The sequence below is a fragment of the Grus americana genome, chromosome 1, assembly GCF_028858705.1.
Source record: "Grus americana isolate bGruAme1 chromosome 1, bGruAme1.mat, whole genome shotgun sequence".
Lineage (NCBI taxonomy): Eukaryota > Metazoa > Chordata > Aves > Gruiformes > Gruidae > Grus > Grus americana.
In genome coordinates this window covers 136,457,657-136,482,586 of record NC_072852.1, presented here as the reverse complement: position 1 = coordinate 136,482,586, position 24,930 = coordinate 136,457,657, and the positions used below count along the sequence as shown (strand labels likewise).

Here is a 24,930-nt window from a genome sequence, read left to right as displayed (position 1 = left end):
AAAATCATTTCAAGTATACTCAACAGGCATCCATACTGCATCATTCCACATTTTATTTACAGTAAATATTGCAATTTTTATATCACATTCTTTTTCTCATGGACTATTTTACAGTGACAGTTTAGCAGTAAGTGTAAATTACAAAGAAATAATGACTAAGACATTTAAAGCACATACACATGCGGTCCCTTCAATTACACAGACGATGCAAAATGTACTTCCTAGAACAGCATGCCACTTCCTTTGGAAATTATTTTTCAGACATTAAAAAAAATGGCCAAGATAGCTTATACAGATTTGCTGCAAAAGGAAACAGACTACTTAAAAGATTGTGAAACCAACCAAAACCTTGGGTGCATATATGCCAAATGACCTAGTTAAAAATTACTAGTTTGGAATGACGGCAAGTTTTGCAAAAGGGTCCCCAACCACATTTTACAATGGAATAGTAGCCACACAGGGCAAATAATGCCTCTCTGAAACCTCAACAAATAGACTTTCATAATTCAAAGATCCCATTCTGAATACATTTTCAAAAAGAAAATTTCAGCATTTGCAGAGATAATGGAAAGAAGTGGGCTTAAACATGTACATTTAGTTTAGTTTCTCCATGTGTGAATTAGAGCTGAAGTCAGGGCAGACATAGCTGTTCTGGTCTACTTTCATTTCATTGATGCAACACTGCAGCTAAACACGTATTGCACTGAACATCTGGTAAATCTGAAATTTTAAGCTTTAAAACAAAGTGGTTTTTTTCTCAAAACTTCTTGAAATACTGAAGACACAGCTTTGCTGATACATCCTCTTTTCTTTTTATTGAGCACTTTATAATACATACATTACATATTACAATATAAATATAGACCTGATTTAATACCACAAAGACTAAGGTTAGTCTGGTTAGTCTGCTAAGTTCTGTAGCGAAGGACTGTATGTAGAAAAGTTCCTAACAAAATCAACCACTTAGGCTCAACAGTCAAGAATTCCCTTTTGCTCATATTAAATCACGAGTAGAGATGTCTTTTGCGTTTAGATCCGATTTCCTCCCACCCTGTATATGAGGCTTACATTTTGCATACGCATTGACACCCACATGTTTCAGTTTGTACCAATTAAGCCCCTGACATTTTTAAACTTGGTTTTCATAGCACATAAAAGGAAACTTCTTAAGATACATGTTTTAACCAGAGAAGCTTGGTTGTTCTTATCTGTATCAGAAAAAAAAAAAAGCTTCTCCAGCATCCAATTTGTCTATCTTCAGAAGATGAATATCAAACATGCTGAGAACCAACCAGAAGAACTACAGTTCAAATAATCAGGAGAGTATTGTAAAAGCACTCATTCAGGAAATGTATTTATTCAGCTTAAAAGGTGTTTCTTCCCAAGGAACTGTACTTTCCTTTCAAAGGCACTGGATCGAATAGGAGAATTGAGTTCATAAAATGGATTCATTGCAAACTGAGAAAAGAAGAAAAAACTCATTAATAAGCATAATGTCCAGCACTGGAAAAAGTTACTTCAAATGGTAACTGATCAGCTCTCAGCCTATTTAGTGCCACTTAAGAGCACGGAGCTCCTAAGCAGTCACTTGCTTTCCAGGCCCTTACGTTCTCCCCATATACATGCACAGCCATCCCTTAGTACCAGTTCCTCAGAACAAATCCATCACGACACTGGTGGAAATTTCCGTTTTGGACATCAGCATCATCTGATTCCCGGTAGGAAGCTGAGGTGGCCATCTCCCAGTTTGCGCTTGCCATTGCCCCATCTAGTGGCAGTACCACCAGGCTGTGACAGCGCGGGCTACTTGTTCTGAGCACCCAGCGCTTCCACTGGCCTTCGGCAGAAAGGGCCCTTGGCTTTCATTATCACCGTTAGTGACACGAGACTGCCCAAAGTCACTGGACTTAAAGTGAAAATCAATTCTGAAATACCACAGTTGATAATAATTTATAAAAATCTATTCTGTTAATGGAAAATACGGCCTTTATGTCACAGGTTATCAACTCTGGCTAACGTGGTCAGCATGGGTACATCTCCACTCACAGAGGCCCCCAGGAGAAAGCAGGCTAATACAGGCATGCCTGAGCATGTACAGCAGAACACACTTAAAAGTGTGACCATAAGAAGTGAGTTCTTACCTTTATATACAAGTCATACACATCATTAAAGAAGTTCTTAATTCCATCTTCTTGCCTTATATCATGAAGCATTATAAATCTCATATGTAAAGCAATTAAGGAAAAATTAGCTTTTACAAAGAAGACATATTTAACATATCCCAAGATAAGCATCTACACCTAATTCTGCCTATACTTACAATGTTTAGCTGTACATGAAATAGCAGTGACTCTATATGAGGAAGCATTTAAAGAAGTAACTGAAGCAGTGAAATTTAGAGAGCATTACCTTTATGTTTAAAAATTACCCTATTTGGAAATAATCACCTCTCTATTCAAGGTTATTCTTTTTAAAGCTATACAATTCTGAACATGGACAACACCCTCAGCAACTTTGCCATATACCCCTGAACTTAAAATGCCATTCGATGTTACTTGCTGTGTATACGAAACATTTCACAACACACACTTCTATGACTGTCTGTGCAGTCAAGATCAAGCCCTGACGCTGCGTTTCAAGATGATGTAATGGACACCCAAGCATGTTTATCACTGTGTCTCCTCTCTATCACTATCAAACAGATGGGAACAGAGAATCGTATAAGCGTGCCCAGACCCTCTCATATTATTTCCCTCTCATTCCTCTTTCCTCTACTCCATGTGAGCTCCACATTTCATTAGGCTATTTCAACTCCTCCAAAAGGAAAAATCCACCTTTCCAATTGGTCCCAGTTTTAAACAACTGCTGTGCCTCCCAACTTACTTCATCCTAAAGCTGGTGACTCTCTAACAATAATAGTGGTGAACAGCCAGAGAAATCTGTTCCAAACTCCTTTTATCTGGCTGGTCCCTTTCTGGCAAAAGGCTTGTCCCATATAAATATAAGGAAAGAGAAGAGGGAAGGATATGGCCAGCTGTGACAAAAGCAGAAACAAACCATTCGTTAAACTTGTCCACAGTCTTCAGGTACATGTTGTTAGAAAGCCACATGTTCTCATCTACTAGGTCAAGTGCAGCATGGGCAATGAACTGGTTGAGATGGCGATGATCATCCTAATGCATTTCCAGAAGACAAAGGCTTAGTAATTTAGTGAAAGGAGTGAAATATAAACAATAATTCAGTGAAATGAAATATAAACAATAATTTGCTCAAGTTGCTAAACAACTAGTGCTCAAGTTACATAAAGTTATATATACACCCTTCTTTTCTGCCACATATGTGCCATCCTGTAATTAAATGAAAGTAGTATATATTGTCACGATACTTGGTTTCAAGGGAGAAAAACAGTCATAAAAAAAAGGTCATCACAAAAACAGTCTTGAGAGCGGCAGAACCAATAAAGCCTATATTTATACCTCAGGAATGAATTCAAGCGTGATTCCTTTTGTTTACCAGTGGGTAATCTCCCACTGCAAACTTATTCCACAACAGAGGCCCTGATAAAAGTCTTTTTTTTTTTTTTTACTTTCCAGTCACCTGTTCTTGTGACATTTACAGCAATTTAGCATTTTTTGACCATAACATCTCTGTCAAATTTGGCAGAAATTGAACAATAGGTTACAACATATAAAAGTTGGGGGACTGATAGGGAAAGCAGAGAGACAGAGAGGACAGATATACTGGTAACATTATCACCTAAAGATTCTGGTTTTTTAGGTTATTTGCCTAGAAACATAGGATTGTTTTATTGGTTTTGGGGGTTTTCTTTTTCCCAAGAGCCCAGTGCAGAAAAACATCCTGTAACTAGTATTAAATATATGCTTGCAGATGTAAATTGCACCTCTTCCTATAAAAAAGTACAAATGGCCTTCATAAGAGTGATCACAGTGTTAGGCCCTAACACTACAAGAGTTGTGTAGGCAAAGAGCCATTTACTTTGTACACAAACTAAAACACCGGAGAACATCTGCCAAGAAGAAACACAAGAGTAAACCATACTGTAAGCTTCTATTAGACTGGAAACACAGGTAGTCTTGCACTGTTTCTCATAATATGGGGACACTATTAATGCCACTCTCACACCTCTCAGTGCACTATGTTTTTCCCCCAAATCAAGTTTGACTCAGGGCATTAACAGCTTTGTAAATTCTATTAAATCATATTGAGGAAGAGACTAAGTAGTGAAGTTTAAGGGGCAAAAGCTTGTGCTGATTTACCACATACATTATGCAAACCACTTATTTCAGGCAGCTGCGCATCTGCACTGAATTCACACTTAAATGGCATGTCTCAGAAACAGAAGTGATAGTTGCCAAAACATATCAGTATCAACTAGTTCTCCTTCAGTGCACATCGAATTTAGATTCTCTCTTAGGAGAAAATTTAGTACTTCAACCTCAGTCAGACAAGAAGCTTACCTCAGCCATTATTTCCATTAGCAGAACAGAGAAAACGAATTTTTCCACGATCTGACGCATCCTCACACTCACTAAGTTTAGTCCAACTAGCCTTATTTACAATCTTTTATGGGACACTAGTTCAAAATACAGGTGACACCATGCTGTTCAAATCAGTGACAGCATATACTTCCATTTTTGGATGCCCTCACAGATCCACGCACTTTTATTCTGAAGTCTATTTTTTCTTTGATGTACTATCACAATGGATAGATTTGTTTCTTTCACACTAGAAACACTACTTATTGAGTAGTCTTACCTTTCTCATATTTTCAAACTGGTATTTATCAATACAGGTTTTATACCTTTCTTACTTAAAAGCAAGTATGACTAAAGATTATTAAAAATTAAGATTTTTATAGCATAAAGGACTGAATAGAGCTTTCAAATTCACGTTCCTTACTTTACCTTATTACTGTATACAGATGCCTTAGAGAACGACAGTAAGTAGCATTAAATAATAAACCATTATTATAAAACCTCTACATACTAAGAGCAATGACCAAAGCATGACTAGAATATATAGTTTTCACCATAAAGCATCGGATATTTAAGGAAACCATGTTTTATGAAGAATTAGTATGATCTGGCAAAGAAAATTTTAAAAGATTCAAGCACTCCAGGGTTCTACTCATTATGATAAAGTTTCTGTAAAAAACCCCAGAAAACAGTGGATACTAGTAACACTTTTAACAACATGCTGGTCACGTTTCTAATACACTGTAAAATTATCAAAAAATGCACCATAATTACATCATAGGAGTATCATGGGGAAAAAAACACACCTTGGATTCTACTTTTCCAGGAGGTAGGAATTCCATTTCAAATATGGGATTATCATGATGACCAACTATGACAAAGTAGAAACTTCCAGACATTCTTCAATATAATGCTCCTTAGAAAACAAAATAAAATAGACATGCTTTACTGATGAGTCTATACACAAACTCTTCATCCATCTGAAAGTGCTCCTAGACATACTTCAAATTTCCCGTAGAACAGAGATAACCACTTTCTTAGGTATGCAAATTTATATTTTAAAAAGTGAAAAAAAAACTTAGAAAGTGGAACATCTCCTGGAAGTGAATCTAGTTACTACTACCTAAAAACTCTTGCTCTACAACTGCCTGATGCTTTAACCCCTGACAGCCTGGACAGCAAGTATCCCATGAAGTAACGCGGTGTACCAGCCTCCGAACAATCTCCTCATCTGCCTCTCCCCGGGGGCCCTATAAACACGCAGTAGAAAGGGGAAGGATGGCAGATGGCAGGCACCGTCCTCCCTCGTACACAGCGACCGCGGGACAGTCCCACGGCTCGGCCCCGGGGACTCCAGAGTTACCCGAGGGGAGCGAACCACTCTGCCGCGCCCCAGCGCCCTCAGGCCGGCCTGGGCTCCCGGCGGCTCCTCTGTGCACGGACGGGGCTGCCGCCTCCAGGGGAAGGGCTGGGCACCACAGGGGCTGCCCGCGGAACAGGTGGGGGAGGGAGACAAGGAAGGAGGGAGGGAGGGAAAGGACGGGGTCTAGGCCCGCAGGGGCCCGCCCCGGGCCTGCCGCCTACCCTGCGACGCGAGCTCTCCAACGGCTCCCAACGGCCGCCCGGAAGCGCTCCTCTCTGCCTGCCCCAGCATCCGGCGCCGCCGTGACGCCTTAGCGTCCGCCGGGAGCCGTGCACGGAGCTGTAGCTTTGCAGCCGCGCTTGCTGCGCCCGCTCCCGGAGCCTGGCGGCGCGGGCTGCCGGCTGCGGGGAACGCCCGCCGCGGCTCAGGCAGGAACCAGGGGACCGAGGCGCTGCGCCCAGGCGCGGTCTCGGGTCGGGGCCTGCCGCTCTCCCTGTGGGTACGGGGAGGCTGCGTGAGGGGGAGGCTGGAGCAGCTTGGGCGCTCGCCGTCTCGCTGGCCGTGGATCGAGCTGGGAGTCAATAATGTCCTTTTTTGTGTGTTTGTTTTTGTTTTGTTGTTCCCTGGTATTGTAGGACAGAATGGCTTCGGTTGAAAGGGAGACACTGTCCCAAGATGAACTCCGGAAAAGGCTCTATCAGACCTTTAAGAACCGAGGTGTACTGGACACACTTAAGGTGTGTTTTATTTTCAGCAGGTGCTACCGGTGATTCGCTGTTGAAAGCTTCACGTTGAAAGCAGTGAAACTCATGCCAAGTAAATGTTTCCCACGGTCCCCAAACGTATTAATTTTGCCATAGCCTAAATCGTATTCAGCTTTTTTTTTTTTTTTTGTCTTGTCAGATATGAGATTCTTTCTAAACAGAAGTGCTTTTCGTTGTGGATTAATCTCAGAGTCTTTTTCAGGAAGGTTAAAGGCCTATAGCTGGTCTTTGAAAATTTTCATGCTTGAGAAAAAAGTCAAGCAGGGAAGAGGGGAATAAATGAGAATACAGGATCTCTTAGGTCACAGAGTCTGTTTATTACCTACTGTAAGTAAGCACACTATATGAATTACCCTCCTAAAATATTCCAGTTCTGTTTTAAAACTATTTGAGCTGTTTTTTCCCTGTCTGCTCATTCAGGAGAATGTCTTAGAGTATGGTTGTGTTCAAGAGTGAAACTGTTCTGATTTGTAGCCTGGGTTTATTTATGGTTGCTCTGGTCTCTTTTCTTGTGCTGAAAGCATCCTTCAGTTTAAGTAGCTCTTACTCCTCTTGCTGATTTATAGGCAGCAGTCATACCTTTTCTTCAGCATTCTGTTCTACAATGCTAAGCAAGTCAAGGTGCAGCACTCTCATTGCTGGTTACCCCAGTGGTCCTCACTTTGAAGTCTTTCCTCCTTTTTTTAAAGGAAGTAGATCATGGCTGTTGTGAGCTTTGCACGCAAAGTTTAGAATGGTGTTAATTCTTCCCTGTTTTTGTGGCAATGTCTGTGAAAGGCTGCATATGTTTCTTTTTGAGACATGTTACATTTGTAGTGCTAGTCATTATTTGATTGACACATCCACATCTTGCTGTTTCCAAACAATAAATAAACAATAAATCCCTTGCGTTACAGCAGAAATTCATATCAGGCCTTAAACGCTGAAACGTATTTCATGTAGTTTCAGTTTTGTTAGTCTTTAAACATAATCTGATTGCAGTTTTTTATGATGTCCTGATCTTTCTGTACTTCTATACACATCTTTATGTCACTAGCAAATTTTTTTAGCTCCTGCTTTTTATGTCAAGTTTGTTTAAAAAAAAAAAAAAAAAAAGTCAAGATCTATATTTTAAGAATACCATTGATAATCTTGTGGCCAAGAATTCCCTGTTCAGGACAACTTGTTTCTCCCTCAGTGATTTCTATACCAAACTTTCAGTGCTTGAACCGTTTCTCGTCTTGTTTGACTTAACTAATAGTCTGTCAGGTGGCATGCTGTTTAAATCTGTTTTCCTGCTTCATTTTCGTCTAGAAGATTATACATAATATTAAAGATTTTGTAGCTTTTCTGAGCTGAAGAATTAATACTGTTGGGTTTCTTATGGATTCTTAAGGATATCTTACGGATTACATCTTCTAATGAAAATACTTTCAACTTTCTCTTGGTCTTATCTGACTGCCTCTGTTAGTAAGAGGCAGAGTGGATCTGGGGCTACAGGTATGCTGAACGGCCAACACATGACAACCGATTTCTGCCTTCCTTTCCCGTTGTAGGGATGGGGATTTAGTCCTGTGTTTTCCACTTGCATTTTGTCACCAGATGTATAAGAGGTTGCTGGTCTCGGTTGTTTTTGAGACAATGTCATCTCTGTCAAAGTTGGTTGAAACTGGACAAGTTCAGAAATTAATAAGCAAAACAATTTTCGGTTGTCTTTGTTTCTGTTGTCAGCCTAATTTCTGTAGAAAGCCACACTAAAATATCAGGCTAGTCTGATGATCTAGCTTTGTTAAGTTTGGTAAGTATTTCATCCCATTTTTGATAACATGCTACTTCTTTAATTAACTTTGTCCCTGTTGCATACCTGCTGTTAAAAGCTGAAAACGTTATTTGTGTTGTGATCTTTTAGTACACTATGAACAACTTGTATAATTATATAATGAAAATTATTATTTCTTCCTTTTACAGGAGGGAGACGTTCTGATTTTAGGTTATTTTTTTTCTCTACTGTAACTCATAGAATGTGAAGAAATAATAAAAAATACAATTTAATTATTATTAGTGCTCTTTTTCTTCCCTACAAAATAATTGATATTAAAGACATTGAATTTCCTGTTTATTTTCCCATCTGCTTTTGTGATGGCATCAGCAGCTTGTTGATATGAGACTCAGAAAAGGACTTGTGAGTTTTCCAAGTACACCTGAAATTGAGGCAGTATCAGGTAGGCTTTATTTAAGCCAGAGAGAAGGGGAACAGGAAAGCAGTGATCTAAAAATGAAGCTGGGGATACTAGAGTGGAGTTTATCTGAGTTCTTGACTGAGAACAATACTTCTTTGCAGTCCTGCATTTGATGCATCTTGAGGGAAAGTCAAAGATCACTGTAGCTACCATTAGAGTGTTTTGAAGAAAGGCACAGTGTCCCAAGCCGCCTTCTAAGTTTTGCCAAAGTTAGCCTGCCCATTTCTGTTATATAGGTTGTAACAGAACATGCACAAGTAAAATGACACTCCCTGTGAATTTTGAAAAATAAAACCTCTCATTGAATAACGTGTGACCTGAGAATATAATGTCTTTTCTGTATCAGACACAGCTCCGAAACCAGCTAATCCATGAACTAATGCACCCAATTTTAAGTGGAGAACTTCAGCCACAGGCTGTTCCAAGTGATGACAGTTCGCTTTTGATCACAGCGTCCAACAGTTTGGTGGCAGATCATCTACAGAGATGTGGCTATGAGTATTCACTTTCTGTTTTCTTTCCAGAAAGTGGATTAGAGAAGAAGAAGGTAAGTTCAGTAATTTACCTCTTCTAAGACTTCTAGGAGCTTTGCTTTCTGGGAGTTAACACATTCCAACAGAATTGAAAAAAATCCCCTTTTGTGGTAGTGAAATACAAACACGAGTACAGGTTCTGATTATCTCTGTAAAAGATTTCATTATTCAGGGCCATTTTCATGAATACTTTAAATTGCCAAGAAGCTAATGATGCTGTTCTAGACAGACATAGCACAAGCTGCCTAACCTTGCACTTGCTTCACCCATAGCCGCAGTCTGGCATGACCATTTGTGAGGCTGTGTGGCAGAGCACTTGGGGAACTGATCCTGATTAAAGCTAGCCTCTTGTCTGGCAGTTCTCTTCCCTGGAAGTGTGGTTCATGGTCTGTTTAAGCTGTTCTAACTACAAGCTGTGGCTGAAAAGGGCAGTCCTTGCCCTCTCTTTGTTTCTCCTCTATGAGTATGTGATGGGCTGAAGGTGTTTCTAACTGAAAATTAAGTTTTTGACCCGGTTAGTCACTTGGGTTAGTAAGCTCATCTGATTTGTATGATAAATCAAGAGAAGAAGCGAGGAAAGTAGCAGGAGAGTGTATCCAGGGTGAGGAGGAAACAAACCTGTCTCTTTTCACAGCTTCAGTTGATCATCAAACTACATGCTAGCTGCTGTGTGTTTTAGGTAGTGGAGATAAGTCAATGTAGTACTAGAACAGCAGGCCTGTGAAGGTGGTTTTACAAAGCAGTAAGTAGATCTTTCTTGAATGGAAAACATTCTACAACTGTAAAATACTGCCTATTACATATTTGAAATTATTTTAAATTAGTTAACCTTTTCTAACTTATCTTCCCCCCCCACCCCCCCACGCAAGATGTGGACCATGCAAGATCTTCTTCAATTAATGAGGATCAATCCAAAATCCAGTCTTTACAAATCACTGGTAAAGTTATTTTGGTTTTGAAAATAAGCTTAAATTAAAGTTGTGATGAAAATAGACTGGCTAAAACATCTTTTATTTCTTACAGACTTCGGGAACTCGGAAGGAAAATAAAGGTACAAGATGTTTATACATGATGCAGACAAGGATAATTGTGTTTGCTTCATTTTTATTAAGATGTGAGCAGTAGAAATTCAAATTTTTTGAGTGTATGTTGGTATGGAGTAATACGGATCCAGTCAGATTTTGAAACTTGCAGTACACCAGGATGATTAACATTATATTTCAGGATTATCCAACTCCTATTTGTGGTGTGGATTAAGTGTTAACATTCACCTACAAAATAAATGTCTTGAACATTAGAAATATGAAAAAAATCTGTAATCAGGTATTAAATATAATGCTCTTTGGAAGCTTTTCACACTAACTTTGGCAAACTCAAATTTTGGTGTATGTTTATAACTGACTGTATTAGCTTGTGTAATGTACTTCAAAAACTAGTTAAAGATTGAAGTGACTTTCCATTGTTTTGTATAAGAAGTAATTCTTAGGTCTGCATGATGAAACCGAGCTATATTGTATACCCTAAAGTAGTGTGATCTTCAGAACCCCCTGTTGCCTAATGACCTTGTAATTTAAATAGTAATAATCTGCTCTCTCAAATGACCTTGCAAGTCAGAGACATGGATGAAAGGAAAAGTTGCAAAAGGACAGCTTTTGCAGGATGAGATGGACTGGATTATGCTTATAATAAAATCTTAATAGTTTACTAGTATTGATTTTTACTTAAATACTTGGTTCTTTCTGTAAATTGACTAGGTTTTCTTGTACAGTGAAAATGACTTCGTTAATTACAGGCTCAAATTCAGTTTTCCTGTGAAATCAGAACTAACTAATATATTTGATCTTGATAGGTTTTCTTATGCAGATTTTAATCGGACTTACAGAACATCATCTAAGTAAGGAAACTCATGACACAGAGACTCAGACAACCTCAGTGCCTCCCTACAGAGAATCTCTCGGTAAGTGCAACCACTGCAAGCAAGTCTCCCCAGATATTTTCATACTGGTAAATGGTATGGATTTGTGAATTGTATAAATGGTATACATTCATCACTTACTCAAAAGCAGCCTAAACTAATAATAAGTAAAAATCATACCTATCACATTGGTTTTCTAACCTTTCTTAAAATAAGGCAAAAATCTTGTAATGTGTTTGTGGGGTTTTTTTAATCACTCAGATGTTTTCTTAGCTAAGAGCTATAACATCTTAGATGGACTGGAAATGTTATATGCTGAAATATGTTCTGGAAAACATAATTGTAAATGTATGCCTTCTTTCTTTTTCTGTGGTAGTGTTTCAGTGAAAGTTAGGCATAGATTGGGAGTTCTTGAATTGTAATATACATACTACTAGTAATACAAAAACCCTGAAAGAAAATTCTTGTCCAACCATAAGAAGGAGGATGAATAACTATGTAATAGCGCAAATAGTGCCTAAACAGCTAAGTGCCTCCTCCTAGGTATATGTTGTGTGGCATAAAGCTGATAAATGGCATGTCTGTGCTGCCTCTGCCTTTGTACCACTCAGGTCTTTCTATGACAGTGCTACTTAGGTAAACTAAAGAAATTCTTACAGAGACACAGGTTCCTGCAGTCTTTGGCAGGATAACTGTGGTGACTGTTTGTAAATTATGATGGATATGTTGCTCTTTTTATAGCTGAGAAGCTTCAGCTGATTGATGAACAGTTTGCAGACTCTTATCCCCAGCATCAGAAATACGAATCTTTAGAAGTAAAACTTCAAGAATATAGAAAAGAAATAGAGAAGCAGCTTCAAGCAGAAATGTGTCAAAAGGTATAACTCTGGTCATTGAATTTGAGGGAGTTATTTGTTAATTTTGACTTTGCATGTTACAAACTTTTAATACTTAAATTGAAGGAGAAGATCTAATAGGGAGTTACAACAAACACAAAAGTCTAAGTTAATCCAATGCCAATTGTTAATTTGATGATATAGCATGTGTATATTTTCCATTCCTGCTTTTTGTTAAATGTGCACAGGCTGTTAAGCTTTTTATTCTGATGTGAATTTGTAACACAACTTTTTCTTGTTTTGATTGTCTTAATTTGGTAAATTTTATTTGCTCTTTGATTATTTTGTTTTATGGAGAAATGTTTACTGTGCTTAGTCATACTATTCATTTTCCTTCCCAGTTGATTTTTTGAAGGTTGAATTTCAATATAGTGTATAGCAACTGAGAGGTGTGAATTGCTGCTGTGCAGCTTGATGGAGAGTTGAGTTAATTTTTAATACTGATGAGAATTTGCATAGTATTTCAAAACATTACACAGAAACACAAAAATCATAACAGGCAATACTATGAATTATTTCTGGGGAATTTTTTTCTTCCTATAATTCAAGACAGCTCTTTTAGAGACTTTTCTTTCATTTTGTCACATAATCCTTATGGCTGAAAAATGAAGCAGAGAGAATATACTGCAGTTCATTTAAATATTTTTTTCCCTAAATTTCTGTCAAGATCAACAATTTATTTGGGTAGAAAAAATCAAATTAACTGCAGGTCATTTAAATATGTTTTTTCCCCCATGAGTTTCTGTCAAGATCAATAGTTTATTTGGATATAAAAATGATAATCTGATAATCAGTTTGTATTCTTAGACACACTTTTAAAGGCACTCATCTGCATGTAAATTGTTTGAGGAAATAATTTTAGTCATATTTATTCAGCTAGACAAGTATAAGGACAGAGAGTTAAAACTTAAAATATGTTTCACCTTCATTTTTCGTTTAGTCTTCATTGCCCAACAAGCACTGTCTTTTCAGTATGTAAACCACATTAATTTGCGTATTGTTAAGTTTGTCTCAGTTTAAGCAAAGCAGTTGTAGCAAGGGAGATTGGAATCTTAACCAAATATAAATCACTTCTAAATTCAATTAACTTTACATGGATTTCTTAGCAATGTGATGTGAATTACTGTAAGACATTTCTAATCCAATTTGTGTACGTACAAGTGATGCTGTACTGTCTCACCATTTCTTTAATTTTTCACGAAGTTTATGCCTACAGACCTGAATTCCTTGTTCAGACATTCCTGCTGTGCTTTTTCCTCTCTGTTTAACCTCCTTGTTTTCTCCAGTCTCACAATTTTTCTATCATTCTTTTTAGACTTTTGCTCATTTTTGTCACATTTTTTCTTGTATGCTTGCTTTCCATTTTCTTGCAAATTTTTATTATAATTCTTTATAACCCTGTTTATTCTTGCATATATTGCACTTCACACATTGTATGGAGGCATGTTGCTTACAATTCTTGTGTGCGGTTGCAAGATGTGTACATTCCCATTTGTATGCATTCACTTTTTTTTTTTTCAGTTGTGCAAAGAAGTCTGTGAGTCAAGACTTCCGTTTCTGTAACCCTCTTTACGTGGAGTTACATGTTCTGCATTTTTTAACATGTTCAGCTTTTTTTTTTTTTTTTGTGTCTGCATGACTTTCTGTTGTTCCCGGGTGATTCAGGATGGGTCTGCTTCTGCCATTTCTTGCATCACCAGTCAAAAGTGGTTCTTTGGGAAAGAGGCAAGAATAGAGACAGTGTCAGAGGAGGAATTCAAGAGTGTGGCCATTCCTTAGTTGCAAGCAGAGTATCTCTCCTGCAGTGTGGTTTTCTTCATAGGCCTCTGTTTTGCTCATGTCTAAAGCTGTTAGTTTTGTATAAGATCTGCTCTGGGTTGCCATAGAGTTGTTAGAGAACTATGTGAGACATGCAGATTGTATGTGCTGCTAAGCTACTTTTATCACAGTAATTGATTTTCATCGAATTACCGCTTCCTAACAAGAATTTCTAGGTGAAATTTAGAATTGTCTGAGGAAGGATTGTCTTTGTCGATTTGAAGATGGCCCTACTTAACCCTCTCTTTCTTCTTTTTGTAAAAGCTAGAACATTTTAAAGAAATTGAAATAGCAAAGATTAAAATGGAGGAGAAAGTGCAGACCCAGAAAGAAATCTCTGAGCTGCGTCATGAGTTAGAGAGGACACATCAAGCAAAGTCTGAAGCTTTGCTTTCTCGTGAAAAGAATGCTATTGAGAGGCTTCAAAAGCAACAAGAGGTAAAGTTCCGTATATTTTTTTTCTTAATCTAGTACAAAATGATGTAGTGAGTTCATTAAACTGTTCTTTTATCTTTGGGAGATGTAACTTCTGATCTTACTTGGCTTATTAGTGAAAACTATGAATTTACTTTTGTTCACATACATAGGGGAACACATTTAGCAACTGCATGAATGAATGTGTGTAAATACCTAAGTAGAGCTGGCTGGAACAGTTCTGCAACCTAGAATTGAAGCATTTAAATGTAATAAATATTTTTAAATCTGTTTTAATAACTTTTCTGAATTCAGATCACTGAGATTTTTTTTAACAGAATGTTGAACATAGCTTTTAGTTATAAATTCTTTCAGTTGCTACGGAGGACTCAAAACTAAATGGAATATATAGTCTGTATGGTATGGATGTGCCATTTCTGTATGTCATTATATGTTGAATATTATTAGTAGTCACTGTCTTCACTGTAAGCTAGCATCTCGTTTCTTTTCTTTGAACACTTTTTTTGTTGATGAGTTACTCCTTTGGGCTGTTAACTCTGTGTTTTGCCAGAGTTAACAGTTTGCTGTTACTGCAGCACACAATAATATGTATATAGTTCTAAATTGCTTCTCCCAATCTCTATTACTTCTCAGTTTTTGGAAGAAGAGTTTGCTTGCTGTTCTGTTGCCTGTTTGCCTAGCCAACCGCCTTCTGTCTGCAGTAGACCTTCCTACCCAAATAGTAGTCGTCCACAAATGCTAATCACATTTTTTTCTCTGTTTTGGTGTGGGTTTTTTGGTTTGGTTTGTTCCACCACACCCCCTGCCGGGCATGTGATATTGGTTAACAAAGCAATCATACAGGTCTCTATATATATTATACTGGTCTCTGAAAATTCCAATCTGAAAATTAAACATTTTATCACTACGCTATGAATTTCTTTTATGGTTATGTCCTTAGAAGCTTACAAGAAAATCATCTCTTTTATGCTATCAATCTTCTTGTGTGGGTATGAAATTAATTCAGTAATTCGGGAAAAAAAAAAAAAAAAAGATAACTAGGTCAGCATATCTATCAGGTATTGTGTATGAATATTTGGTTGCTCTTGTCAGCTTCTGCACTTCCCTGAAAAGTATATGCTTTATTTACCCGGGGACTCTTTTAACAGAGATCAGGAGCTGTACTGAGTTGAAGTACATTTACATTAAAGGTAGAAGGTCATTTAACTCTTTACTAAAATAACTTTATGCCCAGGAAATACAGCTTGACAAACTGCTCTGGTTTTTGCACCAGGAGCAGCAGCTAAGTATTTCAGCACTGTCAAATGCACATGGCTTACAAACTTGATATGAGCACACATACGACAAAATCATAGTTTTCTTATTCTTAGGCACTTATTTCTTTGGAGAGAAATAATGCCTTGTGTGCTTAAGGATAAGAAAAACTATTTTTTATTATTAAGAAAATATATGACTTTTGCTATTAGCATGTTCATTGCTTGGAGAATCCCTTTTACAGTTTGCTTGATTTCTCTAAGTTAAACTGCAAAAAGTGAAAGACTTCTGTTTTACTCAGTTTCAGTTTTAAATCATGGTTTATCAGGGGGGTTTTGGCATTTTTTTTTTCAATCTTGTTTTTATGAAGAGCATACAAAAGTATTGTTTATTTAAATAAAGTCAAGTGTTTGAACATATTTATTCTCTAAATTTAAAACCAGTTTTTCCTTTTACAAAAGTTTTAATCAGTACTATTTCTTAAAAGTGTTTAAAGGTAGCCAGTAGTGACTCCATCTAAAACATTTTTTACTCGGAGTAAAAGGAGAAAGAGAATAAAAAAAAATAATTACAATCAATTCTGAATTCTGGATGTTATTTCAAATTATGACTATATAAATAATACTTATTTGATAAAGACCAATTCTTGAGGAAGATTCTTGAAAGTTTGAACGTGTTAAACAGTAAACACCTGTATAAAGTGTGAAGTAAAACTAGAGATAATATTTTGTGATTCAGATAGAAGCCAAGGAAGTATACGCTCAGAGACAAAGTCTACTGAAAGATATTGAAGTCATAAGGACCAGAGAGGTGGAACTGAAGCAAAGAATTGAGGCATTTGAAGTGTAAGTTGCTGAAGGGCATATACAATGCTAAATGATGCTGTTGTCCTTTCTCTGGAAAGTGTGCTTCAAGTTGTTGCTGCCTGTATGATGTTGAAATAGATTGTATATACCAGAAGTTGTGTTTTGCATTTTAAGCAGTATTGTGTACTGTCTCTATTAGCAAGGATATCCCATACAAAAAGACATTTTTGGGTTTTTTTTATTATTCCACCTCATCCAACCCAAAAAGTGCAGCATCACTTTGGAGGCAAGGAAACAGATATTTGCTTTGAAGTGCTTAAATTAAAAAAAAAAAACAAACCAAAAAAACCCCAAACCTAAAAAACAAACCCCAAACAACACAGTATGTAACCCTAGCGCTGATGAGGCATGTATATAATATTTTACTACTTTAATCCTGGTTTGGTTTTTTTGTCTTTTTTTTTTACTTAGTAAGATCAATTTTCTTTGGTTAAATAAAAAAATAACCAAACCATTTTTGGCCTTGTTTCAATACTACTTAATGTAATTACTTTGTCATCTGTGGGTTTTTTTAGCAAAATGAGTATCCCGCTAGCAAAAGCTCAGGGTTTTTTAACAACCCAGCAGAGGGTGCTGATAGAATGGCATGGTCAGCACTATTTCCTCTGAAGCCTTTCTGGTGTGGGAAACTGAGCTAGGGTTAACCCAGGATAGCTGCATAATTGATTGATACTGGATTTTAAATAGGGCAATTTAATGTGTGTCACATCTCCTTGTTCTGAATGAATTACAGTGACAGATTCTGATGATAATTTTAAATTGCTACAGCATTCCAAGCAAACACATTACCCTTTGATACCTCTAAATGTTATTTTTAAAAAAGCCCCAAAACTGAAGTTTTGACTTTATGACTGGTATATTTATAACTCTGTATATTTATGGATATTTCAGCACTCAGAAACTTCAGGAAGAGAAAAATAAAGCTATTGATGATGCACTTCGACGTCGAGAAGTTGCTGTGAAGAACATAGAGGAGACATATGACCAAAAACTTAAGACGGAACTCTTAAAGTAAATTTTTTCTTTTGTCTCTAATAGGATGCATGCTACTTCCTATGAAAACAGAGTAATAAATTGTATGGGATTTCTTCTGAAAAGTGTAACAAAGCAGGGACTTTGAAAATGTGCACTCATGTTTTTATTTTAGTCAGCTTGAATTCTTCACGTTATTGCTTAACTCTTTGCTAGTAAGACAAAATGTTCTGTCAGGTTCAGAAAAAGCTTGCTATGGAAAATAATTCACTTTTGATTATAGGTTATATTATTGTTGTAATTTAAATTCTATGTTGTTATCTGGGGAAGAGATGCAAAATTAGTTGTATGTGTAGACAAGAGAATTTGAAGCAATATTAGTAACTTTCTTTGGCCACAATTAAAAGAACTGACCATTTAATGAACGGAGAAAAGGCATGGAGGGGAAATTAGCATTAAAGAGATGTTATAGGTTTCTTGGGAAAAGAGTGAGGGGCACACTAGCCCATTGTACAGATAGACTGGCTCTTACCTTAACCCGTCCCAAGTTTTGGAGAGGCATTCTCTGATACAGATCACCCTCTTTTATTGACTACCATCTGCTTGAACATGGTTTCAAAGCATTTGCTTAGAAATGCTCTTTGAAAGCATAAGACATCATCTGCGACTGCTTTTGGGGTGTTGCAGTGAGTATATCCTAACTTTGCTATTGTACTTTCTTGGAGCGCCTTGGTCACTCGAAGGGTTACTTGATGCTTCAGTGCAGGCAGGTGCTCTTGGCATGTTATTACTCATGTGTATTTGATGGCATGAACCAGTCTTCCAGTTAGGCAGTTAAATCAAATGACTGATGTATCAGTACTTTTTATTGCAAGCCAGTGAACAGTAAGTATTATCTGTGTTAGTGCGTCTTTATTTAAATTACAGAGGAAAGATGTAAAGAATAGGTTTTGATAGGAATGGTGCTGCAGCTGAAACTAAGTAGATTTGAGGGTTTTGTCAGAGAACAATGAAATGCAACTAATTGACCTGCTTGGTATCTTATTTTACCTAGTCCATAACAGGTAGTTATGCTTGTAATAATGCTTGTAAAGTGCTTTTGGTTCATGAAGAGAAGCAAATTATTTCAAGGATGAACTGCTGTTGAGCTTATTTTATCAACATACAAAGTATTTTAGACACACTGCAAATACTCAGAAAGATAAAATCCATGTCCTTTTGTCCCAAACCCTTGATGAAAAGCATCAAAGAGCTACTATTTATTGTCTGGAAATAATGATGCTTGCTAGAAAATGCTTTTTTTTATTTCTATGGTGAACATTAAATGCCATAATTGGGAGAAGGATCTGAGTGGTCTGGACCATTTGCAAAAATGCAGGAGGATGGATATGGCAATATCAGAAAACATTCATAATCTCTGTCCCAGTCGTGCAAAATACTGAGCTTTCTTAGTTCCTGTAAATTCCAGTAAAATTGAACAGTGAAGTTGGATGACTGCTGGGCTGTGAATAGTGATGTACCTGGGCAGCGCTCAGTGTCTAGCTGGTGGCTGATGACGAGCAGAGAACCCTTGGGGCCAGTACTGGGACCCATATTGTCCAATACCTTTATCCGTGATCTGGACGTTGACACAGGGCATCCTCAACAACTTTAAACATGAGGCTTAATTAAGGGGAATGGCTTCCACAACAAGTGGCAGAGTTTCAGCTCAGACAGACTTTGATAAGGTTGGGGATTGTGCCAACATAAATCTTAGGAATTTTAACAAGGAGAACTGCAAACCTCTGCACTCGGGGCAGAATATCCCTATGAAGAGGTATAAATGAGGAAAAGGAACTGACTGAGGAGCTGCCAGGTTGACTATGAGCCAGCAGCGTGCTCTGGCAAATAAGGCAAACAGCATGATGGGTGACATTAGTAGCAGCGTGTCCAACAGGCTGAGGGAAGTTATTATCCCCTTTGGGTATTGGTGAAGGCTGTGCTAGGAATACCATGCCCAGGTTTGGGCTCTCCAGTTCAAGAAAGTCATGAGGAAACTGGAGAGGGCCTAGTAAAGGTCTGTCAGGATAATTATGTTGGATGCGACCTCTGAGTTCATATGGCGGGTTGTAAATTATGGTTTGGGAGATTCAGCTTGGACATGGGGAAGAAAAAATTTACTGGGAGAGTAGTGCAGCGTTGGCACAGGCCATCCAGGGAGGTGGTGGAATATACATCCTTTCAGGTTTTCAGGACTTGGCTAGGAAGAGCCACAGCTGACCTGCTCTAGACTTGGTGGTGGTCTTGCTTTTTGAGCAGGTGGTTGAATGAGGTGATTGGCAGGGCACTTTCCAACTGTTTCAGTGGCTCTGCAATAACTAATTTTGTCAATAAATAATTGTGTGATTGTAGTTTAGTCTGGAATTTATGCAAATGTATGCTTATGTGCGCACACGCATACTTTGGGAGTGCATAATTCTTTTTACTTCTAGATATCAGCTTGAATTAAAAGAAGAATACATAGCCAGAACTAATAAAGTTACTGAAGATGAGAAAAAAAATAAAGGTAACCATCTCTTTGAGATTAATGAAGTAGCTGTTTATCTCTAGAGCTTTTACTAACAGGTATCAAAATGTTGTTACTAAACAGTCATGGTGTTCAGTAACAGTGGTATAAGTGACAGAAAAGCCATCAGAATAGATTTTGAAAACAGGTAGCAGGATCCAGTGACAGGTCAGTAACTCGTTGCTGTTCAGAATGCAGTGGGAACCATGAGCTGCTGCTTTGCACAAAGGCTGCAAAGCATCCTGCTTTTTCAGTTTCCCATCTCCTTCTGAAGTCCTACTAGCTCGTTCATTCTCTAATTGAACTCTGGGACAGTCTGGTACCGTACCCTTGAATGATTGCCAGTTTCTACATTTATTGTGCACAGGATGTTTAACTGGAGCTTGAGAAGAGAGCTGGGGCACATAACTTATTTAGAATTTTAAGTTAGGGACACGTGAAAGAGATGGTATATCATGTGCATATGAATTTGATTTACTTAATTGTAAAGGAGCGTATGTATGCATATATATAAATAGACACAGTGTGATTTACCTGATTTTGAAGGAGCGTGTATGACAGTCATTTTTATGTCTTGAATTAAATTGAAAGTTGTGCTTAGCAGCTTAAACTGTTTTTTGCTGATACAGTTTTTTACTGTAATACTCTGCTAATTTTAATGCAGCATTTTTAATCCTCCCTGCAGAGAAGGCTATGCTTTTGCATGAAGAAGCCATTGCTGTTAATTCAAAAAAGGAGGAACTCAAGCAAGCTATATCACGCACGAAAGAGCTTGAGGTAATTGTAAACATGAATTTAAAGAAGCTGTATTCTAATTAATGCATTTGAGGTACATTTAAAAAAAAAGAAAATGTGAAATAAAAATAATTAAGTAGTACAGCAGTTCATAAGCTTCTAAACTGTTCTTTATCCGCAGCTGGATTTGGAGTCAGTGAAGGCCCAGGTTCTGTTGGTAAATAAACAGAATCAGTTGTTGACAGAAAAACTGAAAGAGGTATCGGACTATCCTTTGCTAAAGGAGGAGAAATTGGAGCTCCAAGTGCAGAATAAACTACTTAGGCAACAGTTGGATGAGACTCGCAGTGAGAACCAGCATCTTCGAGACAGTCAGTGTGAATGATTTAGTAATTTTCTTGCTTATGTTTCCCTACAAGTATTTGTTTAGAAATAAATTTTCATTAAAACACATTATTTGTATTATGTTTACTAGTAGTTTGCATTAAACCCTAACTAATGTTTGTGTAAAATGAAGCAGTCCTTGACATTATAAGTTTATTTTCTTTAATATGTCTGTATAGCAGAAATCCTGAATTAAGCGGTAGCTATAATAATATGAATATCCCTTTCACCCTTTGAAAAAAGCAGTGCCATATTTCTAACTGTAGCATCCGTATGGTTAATAATGGTACAAGAAAATTGCATTGTTATTTTTAAGTGCTTGCCTATAGTTATAAAATGCCAAGTATTTTTAATGTGCATTTGAGATAATGGGAGAGTAGAGATGTCCACCCAGTTACATAAGGTAGGGATATGTATTTTTCTTTTAGACCAGGACAGTCTGGGTCTAGTTCTTAAATGACTACGACAACAAAAATGTTGGTCCTTTGTAAAAGAAAGAAAAAAAATCCCTAAGTACTTTATTCAAACAAAGCCTTGTTATGTTCCTAAAGACAAATCAGCTTTACGTTTTGAAGGTGTATCATGTAGAAAAGTGCACACTCGTTCTTCTATGGCTGAGTGTCTGGTATTTCTCTTTCTGGGTAGAGCTGTCCCAGCCCTCGGCAGAGCACCTGGCCTGCCAAGTGGAGCTGAGGAGAGTGGAACATTCTAGGAAGCTGGCGCTGGATGAATTTGAAAGTCATAGGCAGATTCTGGAAAAACAGCTACAAAGTGAGGTAAATTATTCTTTATAAATAATTTGAATCCTTTCTTCTTCCTGTCATGTTGTTCACGTTTATCTATGTATCTGTGCAGGCTGTTTAGTGTGTAGTTATGGGGATTGTTTGTACTCTGCTTATTTTTATGTAAACAACTCTAAAGAAAACAAAACAAAACAGCACCAAAAAACAACCAAAACAAAAACCTCAACCCAACATAACCAAAGTAAATCTTTCCTAGTCATTAAGTTGTCAGCACTGACATTCAGTAGGATACTACATGTATATGGTTTGACTGGACCTGAAAAAAGTTTAGAAACAACTATTCAGCCAGTTGAGATTATTCTTTTTGTTTGAATTATGTTGTTTTTTTATTTTCTCTTGGTCTCGTATAGGTTGAGCGTTGTGCTCAGTTAAAGACCCAACTGTTGGACTCTGAAGCTACTGTCAGGAAGTTAAATGTGCAGGTTGAAGAACTGAAACTGCAGGTGAACCAAACACAGGCAGGTCTGTATCTTACACCAGAGCAGGCCTTTATGAAGTTCACTTACCTAACCAGTGTAAGAATTTCCAGAAGCTTAAAAAAGCTGCAGTTGCATAGAACTAATATACCACCAGTGAGTAGATTTCAAATTTAAAATCAAAATCTATTTAAAAGCCCAATTTAAAAAGCAGACTGATTACAACTTCCCTTCTTTTCAGAAAGCAAACGCATAGGAGGGAAGGAATACATTCCTCCCTGAATACTTGCATGTTTTTATTGTCTGTTTTTCCTCAGCATGAAGACATTAACGTTTGGTGATAACATAATCACCGTTTTCCAGGAGGCAAGTGGTGTTTTAAGGAATTTTGGTTCTTGAATGTTCATAATAAGAATAATTGATTTGAAGTTGTATTGCATACTTCACAGATTTAAACCTTAACTTTTAACAGTTGTTGTCAAGGGTAATAACTTACGCACCTCATAGGGACTTTAGAAAGAGAGAGACACTTGTGTAAAACAATTCAGTCTGCTGAAGAAATGTAGTTCTAAAGATGCCTATCTGACAAATTGTTAATGTCAGGTATGACAAATATAAATTTTGGGATGTGTATTTAATCTAAAAATACAGAACTGAGTTCTGCAATGACTATACATTACATACAGCATGTGTTGCACCATGGTTCAATATATGCAATACTTTATATTCTTCACTAGACCAATATGTACATTTTCATATATGGTACAAGTATCGGTACCATTTGGAATTGGAAATTTGTTGGTGTCAAAATAGCAAATAGATATTTTAATTAAATGACTGAAAATACTGCATAGACTTTTTTATTTTGCATCAGAGTTAAGGATGTCATTGAAGAACCATTTATGTGGAATAAAAGCAAGGTTGCCATTTCATTGAGAAAGACACAGCCCTATAGATTGGTCTTTTGGGCTTACTGAAGCATACAAGTGCAAGCCAGGAAGCAGACAGCCCCGAAACATTCAATTTAACTGATAGTTTTGGAGAACTACTTTTTTTTTAAAAAAAAAACCAGCAACATTATCTGTGTGCTATGTTGTTTTTCTCCAAATAGAAGGAAACTGTTAAGCCTTGTGGCCTGCCCTGTGTCCCTCACCCTTTAACAGCATGATTGGATATAATGTGTCCAAAGTGGTGATGTTTTTATTTATTTATTTAAATGTAATTTAAGAAATAACATTGTAGAGTGTATACTTCAGGTAGATTTACATGGAGGGATTATATATTAAAAAAATAATATCAGTGATAATTTGCAGCTATGCAGCTACATTAAAAATATATTTAAATCAACCCATTAAACTCTCAAGATTTAAGCTGATTCCATGTTGAAATAAATTTGATCAAATTGGAATTTAAATGCCATGTTTTACTGTTTCTGTTTCGTTATGGGTCTCCCTCTCTCACTCTTTACTGTCGCTCACTTTCTCTTGCTATCATTTAGCTCTGGAAAATGAAGTGTATCGGAATCCAAAGCCTTCGCTTGTCGATCGCTCTGTCCTTGACTTCACTGGTGAGAGAATTGTACCTCATGATATTTATGTGGATAGCACGTTCCTGAAGAATCAGGTTATGAGCGATGTGATGAAGGTAAATGCTGTGCAAAGAATTGGCTATCGTCAACAGTTACAGCCACGCAGTGCTTCTCCAGATTCTGACTTGGAGTGTATGGCGCAGACGCGGGCTAGAATAAAAGAACTAGAAAAAGAGGCAGAGTATTTGGAAGAAGCCTATAGGAACTACCAGCACAGAGTCATGCAGGGTATGGCTGCAAGCAGAACACCGAGAAAGATGCAGTCCCCTTTACTTCTACCATGTGCTGTTAATAGACCCCCTTTGACTACCCAGCATGAACTTCTAGAGGATAATCCCAGCTCCCAGCATTCTCCCCTGAGCAGTCCAAGAGGTGAAAAATACATCAAAAGAGCTGGGCAGGTTGATATCTTTAAAAATCCCTTAACGCCACCACACAGAGGAACGTCTTCTTCAAGACGCCTTTCTTCTACTCCTGTTTCCAAATTGGAAAGAGATCTCAGTAACAAGAAAATTTCAGATGGTAAGTCACGATTGTTAATGTGGTGTGTTACTGGGTTTTCCTTATTGTTCCTTTTGCGCTATGGGAAGAGAAAGATTTAGCAGTGATAGTCTTTCACTAATTTGTTATTTGCTGTGAGGCATGAGAAGTCTGAGACAAAATATGGTAACTGCTTGGAGTATTGCTTCTTCATGGAAACAAGTACTGGAGAAGTACATTGAGGGAGGCTAAACAGCCTGCGCTTAGTTCAGGTGAATTTAAAGAGAAGCCTACATCATATAATTCACTATAGGTCTAACCGTATGATATGCAAAGTTTCATTCAAAAGTTGCTATTAAGTATAACTGCTTTGCAATGTTAATTGTAATTTCCTGTTTCAATAACCCTCCCTCTGTATTCCTGTCCTTTCAGTTAGCTATTGTAGTTA

General features: G+C 37.4%; 2 protein-coding genes across 11 annotated transcripts in view; one reads left to right on the top strand and one right to left on the bottom strand.

Moving 5' to 3' along the window:
* Nucleotides 1-33: 33 nt before the first annotated feature.
* TRAPPC2 (trafficking protein particle complex subunit 2) lies at nt 34-6,209 on the bottom strand. 3 transcript variants are annotated; one of them, XM_054834828.1, is made up of 5 exons: nt 6,081-6,209; nt 5,303-5,412; nt 3,030-3,173; nt 2,142-2,228; nt 34-1,458 (listed from the first exon to the last, which is right to left on the bottom strand). In XM_054834828.1, exons 2-5 carry the CDS (start codon nt 5,393-5,395, stop codon nt 1,360-1,362), a joined length of 423 nt encoding a protein of 140 aa, XP_054690803.1. In that variant the 5' UTR covers nt 5,396-5,412; nt 6,081-6,209; the 3' UTR covers nt 34-1,359. The 3 variants fall into 3 exon arrangements, with proteins under 3 accessions (XP_054690803.1, XP_054690824.1, XP_054690813.1); XM_054834849.1 differs by lacking the exon at nt 6,081-6,209 and adding an exon at nt 5,860-5,880; XM_054834838.1 differs by lacking the exon at nt 6,081-6,209 and adding an exon at nt 5,705-5,828.
* Nucleotides 5,877-24,930, top strand: part of OFD1 (OFD1 centriole and centriolar satellite protein) — a 36,413-nt gene continuing 17,359 nt past the window's right edge. For 2 of the 8 annotated variants that reach the window (XR_008578203.1, XM_054834597.1), the window contains exons 1-16: nt 6,223-6,354; nt 6,495-6,596; nt 9,189-9,389; nt 10,245-10,313; nt 10,399-10,426; nt 11,225-11,332; nt 12,032-12,168; nt 14,269-14,442; nt 16,432-16,538; nt 17,451-17,570; nt 20,003-20,076; nt 20,762-20,853; nt 20,993-21,182; nt 21,841-21,971; nt 22,349-22,460; nt 23,913-24,524. Coding sequence is in view for 7 of the 8 variants with exons in the window: in XM_054834597.1 (XP_054690572.1) it covers nt 6,501-6,596; nt 9,189-9,389; nt 10,245-10,313; nt 10,399-10,426; nt 11,225-11,332; nt 12,032-12,168; nt 14,269-14,442; nt 16,432-16,538; nt 17,451-17,570; nt 20,003-20,076; nt 20,762-20,853; nt 20,993-21,182; nt 21,841-21,971; nt 22,349-22,460; nt 23,913-24,524 (2,251 nt within the window). In the remaining variant the exon portion in view is untranslated. Of the gene's footprint in view, nt 5,996-6,222; nt 6,359-6,494; nt 6,597-6,825; nt 6,951-9,188; nt 9,390-10,244; nt 10,314-10,398; nt 10,427-11,224; nt 11,333-12,031; nt 12,169-14,268; nt 14,443-16,431; nt 16,539-17,450; nt 17,571-20,002; nt 20,077-20,761; nt 20,854-20,992; nt 21,183-21,840; nt 21,972-22,348; nt 22,461-23,912; nt 24,525-24,930 lie in introns of those variants that run through there. The other 6 variants (XM_054834605.1, XM_054834617.1, XM_054834600.1 and 3 more) reach the window with 6 other exon arrangements.